Here is an 18,871-nt window from a genome sequence, read left to right as displayed (position 1 = left end):
GACCCTCCTGGGCAACTTGGCGAGACCTCTACGATAAATCTCTACAATAAGTCAAAAAATCAGCCAGGCGTGGCAGTGCGCGCCTGTAGTTCCAGCGACTCGGAAGGCTGAGGCGGAAGGATCGCCGGAGCCCAGCGGGTCGAGGCTGCGGGGGCCGGGAGCGGCCAGTGCACTCTAGTCTGGGCGACGGAGTGAGACTCCAACTCAGAAAAAAGAAATATAGACTTCATAGGTCCCAGCATAAAGCTCCAGGCTGGCGCAAGCCAGTGAAGGAGTTGTTAAGACAGGAAACAGCCCAAGGACTTCCTCAGGCTGAGTCCAGAACCACCAACTTGACTCTCTTTAAGGAGTAAGAGAAGGGAATCAGTGAGCACAGATGAAAGAAGAGAGCCTGGAGACACAGAAGCCAGGAAAGCATGCTTTCCAGTAGGGGAGAGCTAATTGTATCCGACTCTACAGAATGGCTGAGGGCCGAGAAGGCCCCAGGACCTGGCATGTGGGAAATCACTGTTGACCTCTGTGGTGTTTATGGTGATAGCAAATGGTTTGGCATCAATGGGAAGAGAGAAAAGAGAGAGACTTATTGTAAGCGGCATGCTTTTCCGGGCTGTGTGACCCACTCTGTCTTCCATTAAGCAATTATTAATCGACTCTTTCCATATCCCAGGCCCCACGCTAGGTATTCATCATATGGTGTAAAACAAAATAGACATGATCCCTCTCCTGTTGAGCTCATATCTAATGAGAAGGTAAACATGAAACAAATGCAAAGAAATGACTAAAAACCATATTAGTGCCTGGGTAGAAAGAAGAGGGAATTATGAGAGAGAATACAAGAAAGAGGCTGATATAGATGACAGGGAGGGATCAGGGAGCACATAGCCATGGATTACATGTAGGGGCATGAATGGCTTCTGACAGCACTGAACTCACCAGATGGGCTACTGGAATGCCTCCTTCGGGGGCCGAGTGTATTCGCAAGTTCCAGAACTTACAGGGCATCATGACTCCCCAACTTCATATAATACGAAAACCTTACTCCTCACCACATGTCTATCTTCAGGAGATGGAGAAATCAATCAGAAAGCAGAAACCACCACAAATCAAAGGGGGAAATTTGTCGTTTGAGGCAAAATTTTCTTCAAAAGAACATGGGAAAGATCAACCCACCAGTGTCGAGTTATAGTGCTGGGAGATTATGAAAGCTAATATGATTAATTGTAATTATCATTTATAATGTATATACATAATGATAGTGCGTCTAGAACATCTTCATTATCTTTCACTTTTGAAATGCTTGGGTTTCCCAACAGAATTGAGACGGGGCTTTTATTAGGCCCAGACCATCAATCCAAACCTTTTAAGGTAAGGGTGTTGCTACCTCAGAAGCCAGAGAGACACTTCCTAGCCTGGAAAGAAAGCACTAAATAGTCATTAGCTTCTTCAGTCTGTTTACTAGCCCGCCTGTCTTTGGAGTTCGACTGGCTTCAAAATTAACACTCGGCTCTATTTGTCCATCGCATGGCCGTCCCACAGTCAGTGTTCTCAAGTGGCCTCAGGCAAGCCTTGTCTCATGCCAGAGCTAGGTTCCTAGGGAAAAACATGTCTAAATTGAATTTGGTTTATTCAGCTCCATTGGAAACGAAGCCTGTGTTTAAAAGAAAGCCATACTCAATTATGTTTAAAGCGAGTGCCCATTGTGTGATGGAACTGGTCTCAGAGATCCCAGTTTGGGGAGTTTGGGTGCCCTGTGTTTACCCTTGTGGCAATGTCAAGATCAGGTTGGCCTCTTTCCCCTCCTAGGCTCCCTTTGCAGGAGCAAGGAGTCTCCAAGCAGCACTGCTCTCCCCACGCTCCATTAAGCCCTCTCTCTCCATCTCTGGCCATCCTCTGTCTTTCTCAGTTTCTCCTGACTGCCCTTGAGGTCTCCTCAGTCTTGTCTCACTTGGGCACCTGCTCTGTGGGAACCCGCATCACTGGCCGTCTTGGCTGGCCCATGCACCTCAGCCTGTTTGTGTTAAGGCCCTTTGGAATCCACAGGGACAACTCACCAGTGACCAGGGGCTGAGCAGCTGTATCAACTCAGCTTGGGGAAGCTCAAGTATCCAGTGATCTTGGCTGTGTGAAGTTTGAAATTCAGCCCAACATATTACTCACGGCAAAACCGGGGGCCAGCCAAGTTAAATAGAGCACTCCCCGAAACATTCACGGACTGATTAGAGGAGGAAGCTCCGATGTGAAGAGAGGCGATTTTGTGCCTGCTTTTATTTTTTTAAACAACACGCTCTCCGCAAGTGAGACGGGAAAAGTAGAAACCTCAAAGAACGCTATTTATTAATTTAAAAAGCTAAGGCCTGAGACCATAGGCCATGTCCTTTTAACTACGTAATAACGGCCACACTTTTGCCAACCTCTTCCTTTGTCCAGAAACTGTGCTAAGCTCCTTGTAAGCATTTTCTTACTTAATCTTCGGGATAACTCTGTCGTGTAGGTGCCGGTTTTAGCCCCCTTTGCAGATGGGCAGACTGAGGCCCAGAGAAAGCAAGCACATACTGCTTTTAAGTGACAGAGCTGGAATTTGAACCTCAGCAGCCTGCCTTTGTATTCTTACCTGTTCTCAAACAAACGCAGGTACCCAGGAACTTTCACAAAGAGAATCCCTCAAGAGAAAGCTGTGACATGATCTCACAGGCTCATAAGTGGACACTACTTTTTGTTTGAAAGAACTCTGAAGGCCAGGAGTTCAACAAGGCAGAACACACCCCATTGAACCAAGCAGGACTTGAGTCTGCGGATTATTTTCTGACCAGAAGGAATTCATGGACTTGGAGGAAGAAAGGAGGTCATTTAATGGACTGACAGAAAATGGTTTTGTTTTCCATTGTGTTTATTCCCTCGCAGAACTGTTCAAATCTTCCCCGGCCATGGGTCATTCCTTCTGCTGGCCTTTCTACCTGGAAGTGTTTTGAGAGGTCTGAAGCGAGGTCCCGGTGTCCCGCACTGGTTGGGTCTGTCCTTTCGTTGGGTCAGGGTACCCGCACTGCCTTCGCAGTTGCACGTCCGCATAGACATGTTTACTGGAGCACTGAGGATCTCACGTCTCAAAAAGCCCCGGGAATTAGATTGTTTTCCACACTGAAAGTTTTCGTTTGAAAAATAACCCTCTTTGTTTAACTAATGAAAAGGAGGGGCTGCCGCTCGCTTCTCAGGCCGGGTAGGAATTCCATGGGCAGCAATTCCATTTCTCAGTGGAAAATGTTTCGGCTTCTTAATGTTGTTTTGCAGACGGGTCCCTGCCCAGGCCTTGCTCCCAGGACCACACATACACACATGTGCACACTCACCCATGCACAGTGCGGCGTTTTCCACCCTTCCCTGTTGGGGGCTGGGGATGGCTGCCTCCTCTTTCCAACACCTGCAGAACAAAAACGAGGTGGGTCCGTGGCTGTCACCCAGCCAGAGGCATCCCTGCGTGGACGGGAACAGAACGCTTTCCCGGGCCGTGCTCTCAACCCCAGAGGCTGGGTGGGCCACAGAGGAAGGAAATTGGACGCCAGACTCCTCTTGTTTCTGTGCATCTCCATGTCAAGCAATTCTCTCACACCATGGAGGGGGTGGTCTGTAGCATTCCCTGCTCATTAGGTCCTTACGAAATGGTGGTAAACACAGGGCTGTCATCGCTGAACTTACAGCGTGGCCAGCATGGTGCTGAGTGGTCTGGTTTGCACAAAACAAATCAAGATACAGCCCCAGGAGGCAACTTAGCGGGGTGGGGGAAGCATGGATGCTCACGAGACAGACCTGCTCTGTCACTTAAACAGCTCAGCCAATGGGCAGCGACAGCTGACAACTGAACCCTCTGGGCCTTCATGTACACAGCTAGGGACCAGGGAAGGCACTTATCTCACAGGGATGTATAGAGCTGTGGTTGGTGTTTGTCACACAGTAGGTGTCGAGGAACATCTGTCTCCTTCCCTCCCCTTTGCTTTCTGAAAACGAGCCATCTCCTCTCTAACTGGGGAGAGAAACCCCATTCCTGTAAAACAAGCTACAAACAATTGCAGGCTGCCCCGGCAGAGCTGAGCCCAGAGCAGGGCGTCCCTGCCAAGGAACGCTGCAGAGTGAGTGTGTGCCGTCGAGGGGGTGCTGTGTTTTCTTCTAGGGTTGCAAGATCTGTCACCGGTGGGAACTGCTAGATCTGTTATCCAGGAATTTGAAGAATTCCCTCTCCAGAATCTTTGTATGGGAAACATACATCTGCCCTGAATGTGTGGCTTCGACACAGTTCTGCTTAAAGCAAGCAAAAGGGTTGGCAAGATGACCACTATGTGAAAACAGACATTGAGGCGATCCACGTGCATTAAATGCGAAGAGAAGATTGGCTGTTAGTATGGGCAAATGAATAGCTTTGAAAGTAGATAGGGATAGTTAGAAACAAGCCTGTCGGTCAGGCTGTTTGGGTTTTAAGTGATAGAAACCCTCTTCAATATCACATCAAGCAAATAAATAAATAAATGTATTGATTCACATAACCAAGACATTCTTTGTTAGAGCTTCAGCTGGGGCTGAATACACAAAGTCACATTATGTTGTGAGGGCATGCTGGCTGGCTTGCTCTCTTTCTCCCCTCTCCGTCTCTCCCTCCACGTCTCTGTTTTGTCTGATAGCCTAATTCTCTCCTCTTTCTAAATAGCATCTTACTCCCAGCTTAGCAGCCCCAGCAGAGAAAGAAACGCTCTCTCTCGACATCGATGTTTCAAAGCCAGGGAAGATTCTAATGGATCCAACCTTCAACCTATCACTGGTAGAGGATAAGGCCCTACAATTCCTTTGCAATAGACAACCTAACATTTGTTGAGTACCCTGAACCAGCTACTGCTCTAGCCACTGGAGACACAGCAGTGGACAGGAAAGATGATGCCCTGTTCCTTGAGAGCTTACAGTCTTGTGAGAAGCCAATATCTTTGTTGAATCTTGCTGCTTTCTGCGATGCTGCATCAGCAACCAAAAAGAAGTAGAGGCTGCTCAGTTCGCAAAGAAGCCAATTTCTTGGCAGAATTGACAAAAAAGTCACCAGATACAGTTATATACGTGAAAGGTTTCCATAGGTAAAACAAACTTGCACATGGTCTCACCGCATTTCCACCGGCAGGGCAGCCTCAGTGTCTAAGCCCCTGTTGAATGGCACCTCCTGGAAGGGTACCACAAGCTGCACTGCCAACCTGAGACAGCCAGGGCTTTAAGGAGTCATCACAGCTTTGGGGGTTCTTGCAGAAAACGTTCACAATACTCTGACATACAAGGAATGCAAACCGTGTCCATCACAGGTAGGAGGAATCAGGTTGACCCTGCAGCTCTTGGCATCCACCCTTCTTATATATATGTACACACATATAAATATGTGTATATTTATTTATTTATTTATTTGGGGGTTTTTTTTGAGTTGAAGTCTCACTCTGTCGCCCAGACTGGAGTGCAGTGGCCACTCCTGGCCACCGTAGCCTTGACCTGCTGGACTCCGGCGATCCTTCCGCCTCAGCCTTCCAAATAGCTGGAACTACAGGCGCGCGCTACTGCACCCAGCCAATTTTTCGATTTAGTGTAGAGATGAGGTCTCACCGAGTTGCCCAGGCAGGTCTTGAACCCGCGAGCTCTGGCAGATATGTATACATTTAATGGGGAAAATACACACGTGCGCGTGCACACACACACACACACACACACACACACACACACACACACACACATATTTATATTTTATATATATATATATATATTCTCTGATCAAAAGAAAGGGGGCACTCTATAACCAATGACATGAAATAGACTCATACCCTGCCTGAATACTCTGCAATGATCACTGGATTTAGGTTAGAGGAGAAAAAAATGGCTTCCTAAATTTCTGTATTTGGAGGGACCAGTAGATGTTGTGTTTTTGTTTTGTTTTGTTTTGTTTTGAGTTGGAGTCTCACTCTGTCGCGCAGGCTGGAGTGCAGTGGCACACTCACAATCACCCCAGCGTTGATCTACTGGGCTCCGGTGATCCTTCTGCCTCAACCTTCCAAGTAGCCAGAACTACAGGCGCATGCTACCATGCCCGGCTAAGTTTTGATTTATTGTAGAGACGACGTCTTGCCAAGTTGCCAGGGCGGGTCTCGAACCCATGGGCTCAGGCAATCCACTCGCCTTGGCCTCGCAAAGTGCTGGGATGACAGGCTGAGCCACCGAGCCCAGCTGACGTTGTGTTTCTTAATGACTTGGATGTGTGATGGGGTGGGAGAAAAATATCAGATATAATTTATTCAGTGCTTACTGGTACCTACTATGTGCCGATCCTTTGGTAATACAAAAACCAACCATGCAGCATCTCTGCTTCATGGATGGAGTGACCAGGGCAGGGACCTGCAGGAACGGAGCGCTCTGCAATAGGTAAGTGTTCTAAGGGATTTGTGCACGGCACAGAACACTATTGTGTCCAAAACGCACAGCAGTTTCCTCATGTTTATAGTAGAGACGAATTGCTTTCTTCTCATCTCAGAATGGCTGCCTAGAACCCTAGCAAGGAGCCTTGGCTGGAAACTGGAAGATTCCGGAGAATGACGGGGACAGGCTTTAATGTCAGGCCTCGGGATCATCCCATCCGAGGCCACCACTTGTTAAGCCCGCTTAACCTCTGTAGGTCCAAGGTGGTGTGCGACAAGCGTCCCGGGGGCTTGCTGGACAATCATTACTTTTTATTGTTTCTCACTGTCAGGTACTCCGAAATCCACACGGACTGCTCTTCTGATTTCAGGTTATCCCAAAAGAGAAACTCAAGAATCAGTGATGAGCACAGCAGGAGAGGGGAGCCGGCTGCCTATCTCAAAAGGGCACATCACCATAATCACGGATATACCGTGAGCATATGCAGAAGGAATGTGCCGGGGGAGTGTGTGTCAGGAGCAGCCGGGAGGATACATAAACCAGGGGCCCCTCTCTGCATCCCTCTCCCCCGCCACACGGTGCCTTGAAAGTATGTGACGGGCGCCCACATCTCCTCTCTGACCCTGTGGAGCCCCCCTCCCCCAATAGCCACCTTTTCTGCCGTTCCACTCAACCCACCCCGGGTCTCCCCTGGGCTGGCTGTTGCCTTCATATTTCATGCGGAATGTGCAGCCTCCCAGGAGCCGGAGGCATGCCCTGCATTCTGATGCATCGGCTGGCTCTGACACCAGCCAGCTCCAGAGCATGCCTAATGAGAAGGCTGACACCAAGCCAGAAGAGTCAGGCCAGGCTGCGGAGGGCCAGCCGCGGACGTGGAGTGGGGTGACAGGAAGGCGCTCGGGGCGTACCGAGGGGAAAGACAGCGGTCGCCTTTTTGAGACACTGCTCTGTCATCGGATACCACAGCCATGGGCCAATTTAAACGAACCAGGAATGGGTCAGAGCCTCGAAGAAAGAGCAACACGGACCAGGGAGCATCCCTGGGGAAAGCATATGATTAAAAGAGGAAGGAGAAGCAGCGAAGACGAAGAGAAGGTTGAAGCTTTGAGATCGCTCCCATTCCCGTCGGCAGGGCAGCTGCCCATTTTCGAGTTTCTTCCAGTCCAGAGTGTCTCCAAGTTTCCTTAGAGACCATTTCATTATCTAAAAGATCCTGCCCAGCAGAAGTTTTGCCTTTCCTGAAAGCCTCATCTGCCTTCATTTCATGCATTATTTCTCATTGGGACTGGCTAGATCAGGATAAATTGACCCTTGCTTCTCCTGGTATTTAGGGCATTTATGCTGGGGGGTAGAGGACGTGCCTACCCCAAGTATAAAAGGTGTTCTCTCTTGCATTCTCCCTCTCTCTCTCTCCCTCTTTCTGTGTGTATGTGTGTGTCTCACTATCCCAAAGCTACGAGGATGCAATCATCTGCCAGATGAGTGCTAACACTTTTCCTAAGCCTGGTCCTATCTGGTCATCCCATCAACTTGATGGAGTAAGCGAGGCTAGTTCCATTTTACATATGCGAAAACCAAGAGTGACAGAAGTTTATCCAGGACCATACATCAGACCAAGGACTCAAACATGGGCTAGGCGTCAGTACTTACAAATGAGCTGGTTACCCATGAAAAAATTAAAATCTACCATTCCACTTAGGTCTACCTGTAATGACGTAGGGAGTCATGATTTCCAGTAATTTAACTTAGCTGTGATACCAGCAAATGAAATTTTGCATTTACACAAGGAAGATCATTATTTACATCATGAAATCTAACCAAGAAAAATTCTTTAAAACTTTGATTTAGTCATCTTGGTTCTCTGTGTGTGTGTGTTTAATAAGCCCTATGTTTTGCCTCGGGGGCTGATAATTTCATAATAAGAATAGTAATCCTTTACTGAATACTTACTATGTACCTCACCCTTTTCATTAATTGTCTCATGTCATCCTCCTGATACCGTGAGCCAAGCATTTTTGTCCCACTCTGCAGATGAGGAAACTCCTGCTCAAAGAAGTTATACTGCTGGGCTCGGTGGCTCAGCCTGTAATCCCGCGCCTTTGGGAGGCTGAGGTGAGTGGATTGCCTGAGCCCGCGGGTTCGAGACCCGCCTGGGCAGCGAGACCTCATCTCTACAATAAATCAAAAAATCAGCCGGGCGTGGTAGCGCATACCTGTAATTCTGGCTACTCGGAAGGCTGAGGTGGAAAGATCGCCGGAGCCCAGCAGACTGAGGCTGCGGTGGCCGGGAGCGGCCACTGCACTCCAGTCTGGGTGACAGAGTGAGACTCCAACTCAAAAAAAAAAAAAAAAAGTTATACTGACAGGCCAAGTTCGCAAAGCTTGTAAGTGGCAAGACAGGAACTGCCTGATGTGAAACTCCAGGCTTTTAACCCATGCAGATAATGCTCATATTAAATCACTATTCTACTGCCAATATCATACCAATCCATCTTTAAAATAATCCAATGCCCCTTTGTTTTCTAGCATTGCTGTTCTTCCTGTGCTTCCTGTCCACTGGGTTCTTGAAATAGTTCCCTCATCAATACCTACTCTTTTCCAAAGGAATCAAAACCAAGATCTCTAAGAGATAGCTGCATTCCCATGTTCGGCAGCATTATTCACAACAGCCAAGACATAGAAGCAACTGACAGATGGATAGATAAAGAAAACATGGTATACACATACAGTGGAATACTCTGCAGCCCCCAAAAGAAAGAAATCCTGCCATTTGTGACAACATAGATGAACATACCATCTCATACCTAGAACATACCATGCTCAGTTAAATAAGCCAGACACAGAAGGACAAATACAACATGATCTCACTTATATAAGGAATCTAAAATTGTTAAACTCAAGAGAAGCAGAAAGTAGAATGATGGCAACCAAGGTTTGGGGGGATGGGAAATATGGAGAAATTGGACAAAGGACCCAAAGTGTCAGTTGTCCCATAGAAATAAGTCCTGGAGAGCTACTGAACAGCATAGTATCCATAGTTAATCAAACTGAACTGTATATGCAAAAATCTGCTAAGAAGGTAGATCTTAGGATAAGTATATTTTTAAAATCTGCACTCTTTCTTGTGTGGAATTACATTTCACCAGTTCTTTTTAAATGCTTCTTTAGATTTTGTTTTTTTAAAGAACAGAGCACTTCCCAATTTGACATTTAACGTTTTTTGAGGGTCATTTTTGAATACTTTTGAATTTTACAGTTGGAGGAAACCTTGGCGGTTGACCATCCCACCTTGCTCCCAAGGCAGGAATTTCCCCTGTAGTATCCCCAGAAGGTGGTCGTCCCATCTCTGTTTAAAGATCCTCAGTGCCAGAAAGCTGGTTATACCAAAAGAAAGCTCGGCCCACTCTGGGGCAGTCTGGATTGTTAGAAAGGTCTTCCTTCAACATATGAATCTGGGGGGAGCAATTCAACCCATGACTGTCTCTCATCTGCAAATCAGCCCTCTAGATATATGAAGAAGCCACTTGTGTTATCCCCGAAGCTTCTCTTTTTCTGGCTTAACAACCTCTAACGTTTTGCCAGACTCCTCTGCCCGGGGAAGTCTCTTCTGAACACACTCTTCTCTTTGTCAGAGCCTGAAAGGGTGGCACCCTGCCAGCCGGGCTCAGAGGACTTCACTTCTCCATGTCAGCTCCGGTTGAGTTCACACTCTCGGCTGCCTAGGTGTACAGAGTGAGACTCACACTGATCACAGACTCTGCTAATTCTCCCAGGTCTCTATCACATGGATTGTTCTTCAACCTGGACTCCCCCTGTCCAGTACTGTGCCATTTGAGCTATTTGATTCTCTTTCCAGAACCGGGCCAGAGAGAAGTCCTTTTGGCACTCTGCTGAAACCCTCCTGTCTGAGTTTGAGGCAGTGCCACATATTTGTGGGTCTTTGAGTCACTTTCCAATGGTCATGGCCGCAAACCCTGTTTTAGTCTTCACATCAAATCCAACACAAAAATGAAGACATAGGAAGTGGTGTGAAGCCACCTCATTAGCTAATCCTGAAACTGAAATATCTGAAGAAATCAAATTTGTCTTTCAGAAGCACATGTTAACTTCTCATCATCCTGTTGTCTTGCAGATACTCACTGGAGCTTTCTCTCTTAAGATTTGTTCTACTTTATTGCAAAATATTGAAAGTCCCAGTTCTGTGTTTTCCCTGGATTATTTCCAGGGAAATAATGCTTCCCTATTCTAGAAATCAGTCCCACATGTCTTCTTTTAATACTTCTGATAAATCCCCTGATCATGATTCAGGATTCAAGGATTTTTCAGTCCTTTAGTAAGTGGACTTCTTAAGCAATTGTTTTGATCAGTTTCTAATTTGGGGGCTGGAGAGAGCAATTCCTTCAAATCTACAGATCTATACTCTTTCTAAGAGCACCCTTTCTCGATTTAGGCTTCTTTTATAGATATGAAAAAACTAAAGCAAGGCCATAAAGAAATCAGGAAGGAGAAATAGGGTAAAACAAGGAGCAGGTTTTAAAAAAGAAAGAAAACAGCTTTGTTTTTCAACAAAAAAATGTATGGGAATATGAGAGTGGACTCAAACTCCTGGGCTCAAGTGACTCTCCCACCTCGTCTTCCCAAAGAGCTAAAATTACAACTTTTGACCACAGGCTCAGAGTGGAAAGTCTTGGGGAACAGGGAGGAGAAAGGTAGGGCAGAGATGAGATTATGGAGACAACTGAATTGCCTTGGCATGTGAAACTGAGACAACTCCACCAACCCAAGCAACATCCAGGTCATGAATTCAGGTCCTAACCCTTCCAGGACAAGTTCTGGAAGTTCTGGAAAGCAGTGGTGGGTGTCCTAGGATAGTTGGCACACAGAGCAGGTCATTATTTAACACCTTCCCCCAGTCACGACATTAATTTTTAGGAACCAACACATAGCATTATTCATTTACAATTATTTTTATTTATTTGGTTTTACGGCTAGCAATTAGCATTTTAAAAAGAGGAAATCTCAACCTTAAGAGATACTATTCCAAGTCAGCAAAACATGTCATGCATGCACTAACATTTACACGTATTAAACAAAAGCATTACATCTCACCAGCTGCATTCTGTCTCACTGTCTTGCATTTCAAACATAAATAAAAACTCCAAGAGGTCACATAAAATGGCGGGATTGATATAACCCAAGTTTTGCTTCTTTATCTTTACAATGGCAGACCATAGCTTTAAAATAACTCTATTGCTTAAATGCAGAAACATGTTCTACCACAGAGGTTGAAGGGATAAACTGTACCCAAAGTGAAACCCCCACGGTCGACGATCCCTACCTGTAGGAATTTACTCAAAACGAAGTTGAATACCTGTGTTTATATCAGAGACTGTAAGGATGAGAATTTCTGAATTCGCTTCCATGGAGAATACAAGGTTTGTTAAATGATAAACAATACAATTGCACACATATATATAATTGAAACATTGGAAGGCTGAGGCGGAAAGATTGCCTGAGCCCAACAGGTCGAGGCTGCGGTGGCCGTGAGCAGCTTGCCACCGCACTCCAGCCTGAGTGACAGAGTGAGACGCCAATTCAAAAATAAATAAATAAATAGACCTCAACAGTAACTGCCCCAGTTGCTTAACATAGACCAACCAAAGATTCTGGGGGCCGGGAGGAGGCATATTTTATCACGGACATTGTTTAGAATCACTGGCGCAGAGCAGTCATCAAAAGTTGACCAACCACACCGGTACCTGGGGCCTGCGGTTCTCACGGCCCACCCTTGGTGACCACTTCTGGAAAGTCCTGGGGGCGGTGACCAGGGGGAGCACGCTCAAATATGCCTGGGTTCACTATTGCAGACAACAGAGAATTAAGAGTCCGATAGAAGGGTCCGGGTGTTGTGTGGTTAAATGACTCATGGTTATTTCATTTGGCATAATTATGCTTTGTCTCTTTAGCTCTACAAATACCTTCAGGGTATTGTCATCATAAGCCCCAGCAAGGGCCCAAATCTTGTTTCCTCCTTCTCCGTGCGGCCCCCCTCCTCTGCCTGTCTTCTCGGATGTAGACAGTACTTGGCGCGCCTCAAGTCCTCTGTAAATGTCCACTGAGAGAGAGATTTCTCTGGTCTCGTCAACAGTTTAAAAGCAGCTCATCCTCTCTGTGCGAGTTGGGCTCGTGAATTGCACCCTCCTCCTCTTCCGTTTATTACCTCCACTCGTGGGCTTGTTGTTCCCTGAGACAGTTATATAAGACTCTTGATTCCCTGCAGCCCTATTAGCTCATCTCCCCTTCTTTGGTTTCCACCGCCTGGGAAGACCAACACAGGGAAAGGAAGAAAGGAAGGCAGGAAGCAGAAAGAAAACCCCCCAAGATAGAAGAGCCTTGGGTCTGCCTAGGATCATTCGAATCAGGTTCTTAGCACCCCAGTCCTGATGAGCTTTCCCCATTATCATTACAAAGTGGAAATGACATATCCACCAAGGTGGGAAGGCCTCGGGGAGCCAGAAGATGTAGCCCTCAGGAAACTTCGCCGGCCCTTGTTTGCCTTCCTCGGGGAGAGATTCAGCTCTGCCGGTTGGAGCAATGCCTTCTGCCCACCTCCAGACCCCGCAGTTTAGTTCTTCATTAAAAGAAGGTCCACTGAGGGGCTTAAACACAAAACTCCCTATAATGGTGAATACTCAGAATTACTTTCCACCTGATACTGCTTCATTTAATTGGACTAAAGCAGGCTCCCCTGGCTCCAGACTCCCTTGAAATCCTGCCCAAATTTGCCGGGCTCCTGCGTGGGCCTGAGTAAATATGCGGCAGGTGCGCCGAGGGGCCGCGAGTCGGGCGCCCATGAACCGTAATGGTTGCTGCATGACTGATTCCCCAACCCCTCCGCCCTCCCGCGAAATCCCAGGACCCTCCCTGCTTATGCAAAGAGCGGGTTCCCCAGTGCCGCCTTATGAAGAAATGGTGGAGCAATTTCATTTAATATTGCTAGTGCTTCCATTAACCTGAGTATATTGCTCTCCATCCTCAATTTAAGACTCCCTCTTTCTCTTGATTATCGCTGTATTTCAGAGGCCTGAATGTCCTCCCCAGACCTCTCAGCCAGCTTGGAATGCGTTGATGATCAACAGCTACCGTTCCTTGAGTTTTCTGGCTTCCAAGTAGAATGCCGCCTTCCTGCGCCCACGCGGGGGCCTTGAGTTCTCCAGTTTGCTCTGGACGGGGGCTCCCTCCAGTTGGCTCTGGTTTTGTCTGGACTCTCTCTTCTATCACTTTCCTTCCTTCCTTCCTTGTGTTCTTTCCTCATTCTTTTCTTTTTGTTGCTGATATGTGTGGGCCGAGAAGCTGTTTGAGAGATTTGCGGGGAGAGTGAGGGTGGACAGAGGTCTGTTCTGGACCACTCTGAGCCTACTCGGTTAATACTTAGATGTGTTTGTGTCTCTGTATGAGTGAACGATTCCATTATTAATTCATCAAACATATATTAAATGCCTACTATATGTGCCCGGCATTCTTTTTGGTGCGAGGGATGAATTCTGAGATAAGCTGGTAAAGATTTGTGTTCAGGAAGTTTCAATTGTAGTAAGGGGAGAGAGAGCGAGAGATAGTAAGCAAACAAACTCAGAACAGATGATCCATGGTATGAAAAAAAATAAAGAAGGGTGAGGGTCTGGAGGGTGACAGAGAGCCCACCGGGAATGCTGTGGTCACATGCACACTTCTCTGAATGATAGAGGCCTCTCTACATCAAAATTCTACATAATTTACAATAAGGATGATGGCGGGGGTGAGATAAGACCCCCCTTCCTAGAAACAACAGAACTGACAGTAAACCTGAGTTAACTCCCACCATCCTATAGGCTCCCCTCTCATGGGCTTCAGGAAACTTGCAGGCCCTCAGGGACTCAGCCCCAAGCTTTCCTCTAGAGGGCAGGCCTGGGAGGATGAGGCATTGATATGACTTGCTGGAAGCAAAATTGTGCTGTACACTGCCCCTCACCCCTCACTCTACCTCCACTCCCTTGCCAAGTCCCGGGAGGGCCCATTGCCCCTCTCCCATCTCTTGCCTGCAGTGGGCAGCCCAGGGCAGAATTAAAGTTGACTTTTCACAATCTATGAAGATTGAGTTGATAGATTGCAGGCAAACTCCTCCTGCACCCTAATGGTATGGTCTAGTGCAACGTGGTCTGAACAAAATCCTAGCCCTCTCACCCTGGCAAAAAACAAAAAAACAAAAAGAAAATTATAGGTCAAATGCTTTGAGAAGAAAACAGTTCCCCAAGACAAAGAGGCCGCCAGGTCAAGGGTAGGGCTTGAGAGGGAAGAACCATGTTATGCTTTCCATGAAGATAGGTTTCTGGGCCTCTGTCTGCAGCTAAGGAGGGACAGAGGGAAAGCTTTCAAGTCAGTTGAACTTTATTAAGTTTGAACCCTGGTTCCACACATCTCTAGTTATGAGGCCTCAGATAAATTAACAAACCCCATCTGAACCATAATGTCCTTATTGACAGAATGAGCCAATCACACCTTCTTCATAGATGAGTTGTGAGAATGAATAGAAAAACACAGATGGACACAGCTGGGCACAGGATAAGCGTCTGGCACTGAGTCGATGACCATAAATTGCATTTCTGGGATTGCGCTTAAGTAAGAAGATGTCCTTATTTTGGGAAGATGTGCACTGAAAGATTTAGGAATGAAATACCATGTCTATAATTTACTTTAAAATATTCCAAAACAATATCGTCAAGTAAATATGGCAACTTTCTTCCTTCCCTGGAGGACCTCCAGCCAGCCCAGCACTTACTCACTTTTATTCAAAATCTAGGCAACATCATTCATTGTCATGGTTTTTAAAACCATCTGCTTGTCAGCAACTCCAAATTTATATCTCCAAGTCAGACCTCTCTTAGGACCTCCAGACTCAAATATTCGACTACCTGTTTGACATCTCAAAGTTAACATGTTCTAAATGGAAGCTTTTGTTCTCCAGCCCCAACCCCATCCCAACAACCTGGGTCCCTGTCCTGGCTCACCCCTCCCTTCCCATCTTGAGATAGAACCTCTGTTCACCCAGATGGCTGAGCCAGAAACCTGTGTGATTGTCCTTCCTCACTCCACACACGCAATCCATCAGCATTCCCTGTTCAACTTACCCTAAAGATTGCCCTCCCCCGCCCCCTTCCCACCATCTCCACTGCTACCCTACCTGGACAGTAACAACGGCCTATCAAATTAGCTCCCCTGCTTTGACTCTTGATCTCTGTAATTCATTCTCTGCACAGCCAGCATGATCTTTTAAAGGCAGGAACCAAATCATTTCACTTGCCTTCTCAAAACTACCAGTAACTTCCCCTGTTCGTTCAGTTCAATCCAGATGCCTCCCCTTGGCTGTAAGACCAAGCATGAGTCCCGTCTCCTTCCCCACCTTCTTCTCCTCTCTACTTCTCCACTCTCTTTCTTTTTCCACTATACTCCAGCCACACTGGCCTGCTTTCTTTCTCTCCAACCTGCCCGTCTCTCACTTTCTGGTCTTTCCACTAGGCTGTTTCCGCTAGCTTAAATTCTCTCCGTCTTCCTCTTCCCATTTCCAGCTCCTTCCCATCCTTCTGGTCTCAACTCACATTTTACCTCATTGAGTGTCCTTCTATGACGCCCTAAATCTCTAGGGGGCCCCTCTGTCATTCTTTCTCATAACACCCTGTTCTTTTGACTTTCATAAATGGAAGGATCATCTATGGACCAAAGTGTATCCAGTGCTTGGCACAGTGCTCATTAAATATCTGTTTCATAAATGAATTGAATGAATAAAAATCCCACTGCCTTCGTTTCAAATTTCCATCTTTGAGCCCCACCCCTCAGTCTCAGCCCCAAGCACCAGGCCACTCCCATCTGCCAGCTGCAGCCCAGTGGTCAGAGAGTCCTTCTCTGCAAAGCTCCTCAGGGCTCCCATACGCCTACCTCCCTATCACCCGCCTTGCCTCCCAGTGTTGCCGTGCCAGCAGCCCAGGGCCCTCGGAAGGCATGCTGGCGGACTTGGTGGATAAAGTACCTTTGCACCAACACCCCGTTGTGCACCGTGTGTGTGTTAGTTGTACGTGTGTTATGTGCAATCTTACATTTCTGTTGCAACAGCCGCTGCCTCTAGGTTGCCCATCCAACAATTGCAAAACAGGACATTCACCACAGACGACAGGCCATCACTTTCTCATGTCGGGGCCACATCAGAGGCCTTCTCCTTGTACTTTTTTGAGGTGGTTTCCTGCCATTGCCTAGGCCGGCATTTGGAACGGCTTGAACCTGGAAGCCTCTTCCATTCCAGGGTGACTCTGGCTTTCCTATCAGACTCTGCGCTAATGAGAAGTGAATGCGGCGATCGCAGGGCGCACTCTGAGGTTGCAATTACGTAAGGATTATTAATGAAGCAACAATGTCAAAATTGTGTGAAATCAAACTCAGATTTAAGTACTTAAAATAAACAGATATAAAGTAACAGATGTCCCGTTTTGTTCTCAGATGATTTCATCCCTTGTTAAAAATAAATGTCTGGCTTGAAAGGATAAAAAAAATAAAAAGGGACTTTACTTCCATGTTAAAAATTAATTGAATCCAGAGGTTGGTAAAGCAACTAAGTAGTGTGTGTGTGTGTGTGTGTGTGTGTGTGTGTGTGTGTGTTTTCTTAAGGCAAAGCCATATTTATGTTGATTTTTATTTCAGCAAGTAATGAATTCATTGCATAGCCCCAACGTTGATAGGCCAAACTCAACGTCCTTTGAAACCCAAAGGGAAAATTTCTCCAAAGTTATTATGCAGATAAGAATGGGGCCCAGTGTACCTATCTGTGGAGAATTTAGTTCCACACTAAGCCCCGAAGGATGCCACAGCAGAGGCTTCGAAAATCAGGAGTCCTGATTGTCATTTTCCGAAGCCACAAATTCCCACTGAGGAGCGCTTGCCTTGGAATTTCACTGTGGGATTCCCAGAGAGGACTCCTCCAGAAATTAGTAATGGGAAAGGCAAATTAGGTCATCTTGTCCGTCCCCCTGCCAGCTTCCTACACTGTGGTTAATTTTCTCCTCCTTTGATCAGATACATTTTAAATGTTTCAAGAGATGGAAATTGCACCAGTTGTCTCCCTCCAGAGTCCCACATTGAACTGAAGCTACAGGACTCCATTTTCTGCCCGTGAGACTCAGAGGAATTTTTCCAAGAATGGAAGGTTGTTTGTGGACCAGAAACTGCTGTTACCTTCCCCAAATTTCTCCTCATTTTCTGGCTATGGGCCAATGGGCAGGGATTAGGAATCCAGAAGTACGTTCATCTGTCCCAAATCACAAAATGGCCTGGGAACATTCAAAGAAAATAATTTATTTGTAGAATCTGAGTACAAACACAAGAGGATTGATGCCGATGCCCTTGAATAAAAGATGGGGCAGCTCAGAGCCCCGATGCCAGCTCTCTGTGCAAGAGAGGTAGACGTAACAACATTTCTTGGAGGGGGGAAAAACAATCCAGATAGGAAACCACGTCTCCAGGAAGAAAATACATGTGTTTCTAAACTGTGAGACACGTCCAGTAGTAAAAATGCTTTGTATTTTTTAATGAATTTAAAATTCCATTGCCTTTATTTCAAATTCCCAGCTCTGAACCCCATACCTGGAAAAAAACAGCATTAGATGAGCAATGCAAAGCAAAAGACGGGATAGTGGCAATGTTTGCACACACTGTGAATGCATTTAATGCACAGGATTGTACACTTAGAGATGGCTAACATAGTAAAAATAAAAAGTAAAAAAGGCATTCTGGCTGTACCCGAGGGAAGCAGGGGGACTTTCTGCAATGTGTGGGCCTCTTCCCCTCGCTCTAAATCACATCCCCTGCCTCTGGGAGCCTAGTTCTGGGACAACGGAGCAGGCAGTGAACTGAGAGTCAGAGCTGGGTGCTCATCTGCTTCACACAGATCCATCTCTTCACTTCTCAGCCTGCCCCTCTGCTCCTTTTCCATAGAGAAAGAGGGCTGGACAAAGGCTTCCCTCCAGTCTCTGCAGCCCCTGCATGGTGCTGTTTTGCAGCAGAGGCCGTGATGGCCGATTCCCCATCTGCTGTCCTTTCCACTTCCTGGCAGAACGTCCTTTGTGCTTTCAGGTGTCACTATGCTTGTATTTATTTAAAATACAAATTAAAGCTCTCTTCCTCAGCCTCCCTTGCAGCTAGGGGTTAGCCATGTGATGTAGACAGGAGTCCCTTGGGAGGTGTTCTCTGTGCCTTCCACCTCCTTCTTCTTTTTGGCTCTGTCGTGGTTTGTGATGCCTGGTGTGGCCTTCTCGCAACTGTGGAAATGAAGCAGGAAGAGATGGGGAGGTTTGGCCTGCAGTGACCTGACAGAGCTGCCGTATAAGCAGCACGTGTGTGTGTGTGTGTGTGTGTGTGTGTGTGTGTG

The 18,871-nt window shown here is 46.7% G+C and overlaps 1 protein-coding gene across 1 annotated transcript in view; it reads right to left on the bottom strand.

Moving 5' to 3' along the window:
- Positions 1–18,871, bottom strand: part of LOC103270091 — a 51,263-nt gene that overhangs the window by 7,843 nt on the left and 24,549 nt on the right. Inside the window, exons 4-5 of the mRNA XM_021717060.1 lie at positions 3,909–4,036; positions 3,345–3,415 (exon numbers count right to left, since the gene is read on the bottom strand). Coding sequence (XP_021572735.1) covers positions 3,345–3,415; positions 3,909–4,036 — 199 coding nt within the window. The remainder of the gene's footprint in view (positions 1–3,344; positions 3,416–3,908; positions 4,037–18,871) is intronic.

The sequence above is a fragment of the Carlito syrichta genome, unplaced genomic scaffold (genome assembly GCF_000164805.1).
Source record: "Carlito syrichta isolate Samal-C Ts95f unplaced genomic scaffold, Tarsius_syrichta-2.0.1 Scaffold107889, whole genome shotgun sequence".
In the NCBI taxonomy this organism is placed as follows: Eukaryota; Metazoa; Chordata; class Mammalia; order Primates; family Tarsiidae; genus Carlito; species Carlito syrichta.
Note: the sequence above shows the minus strand (reverse complement) of the source record. Positions and strands in the feature narration are given on the sequence as shown.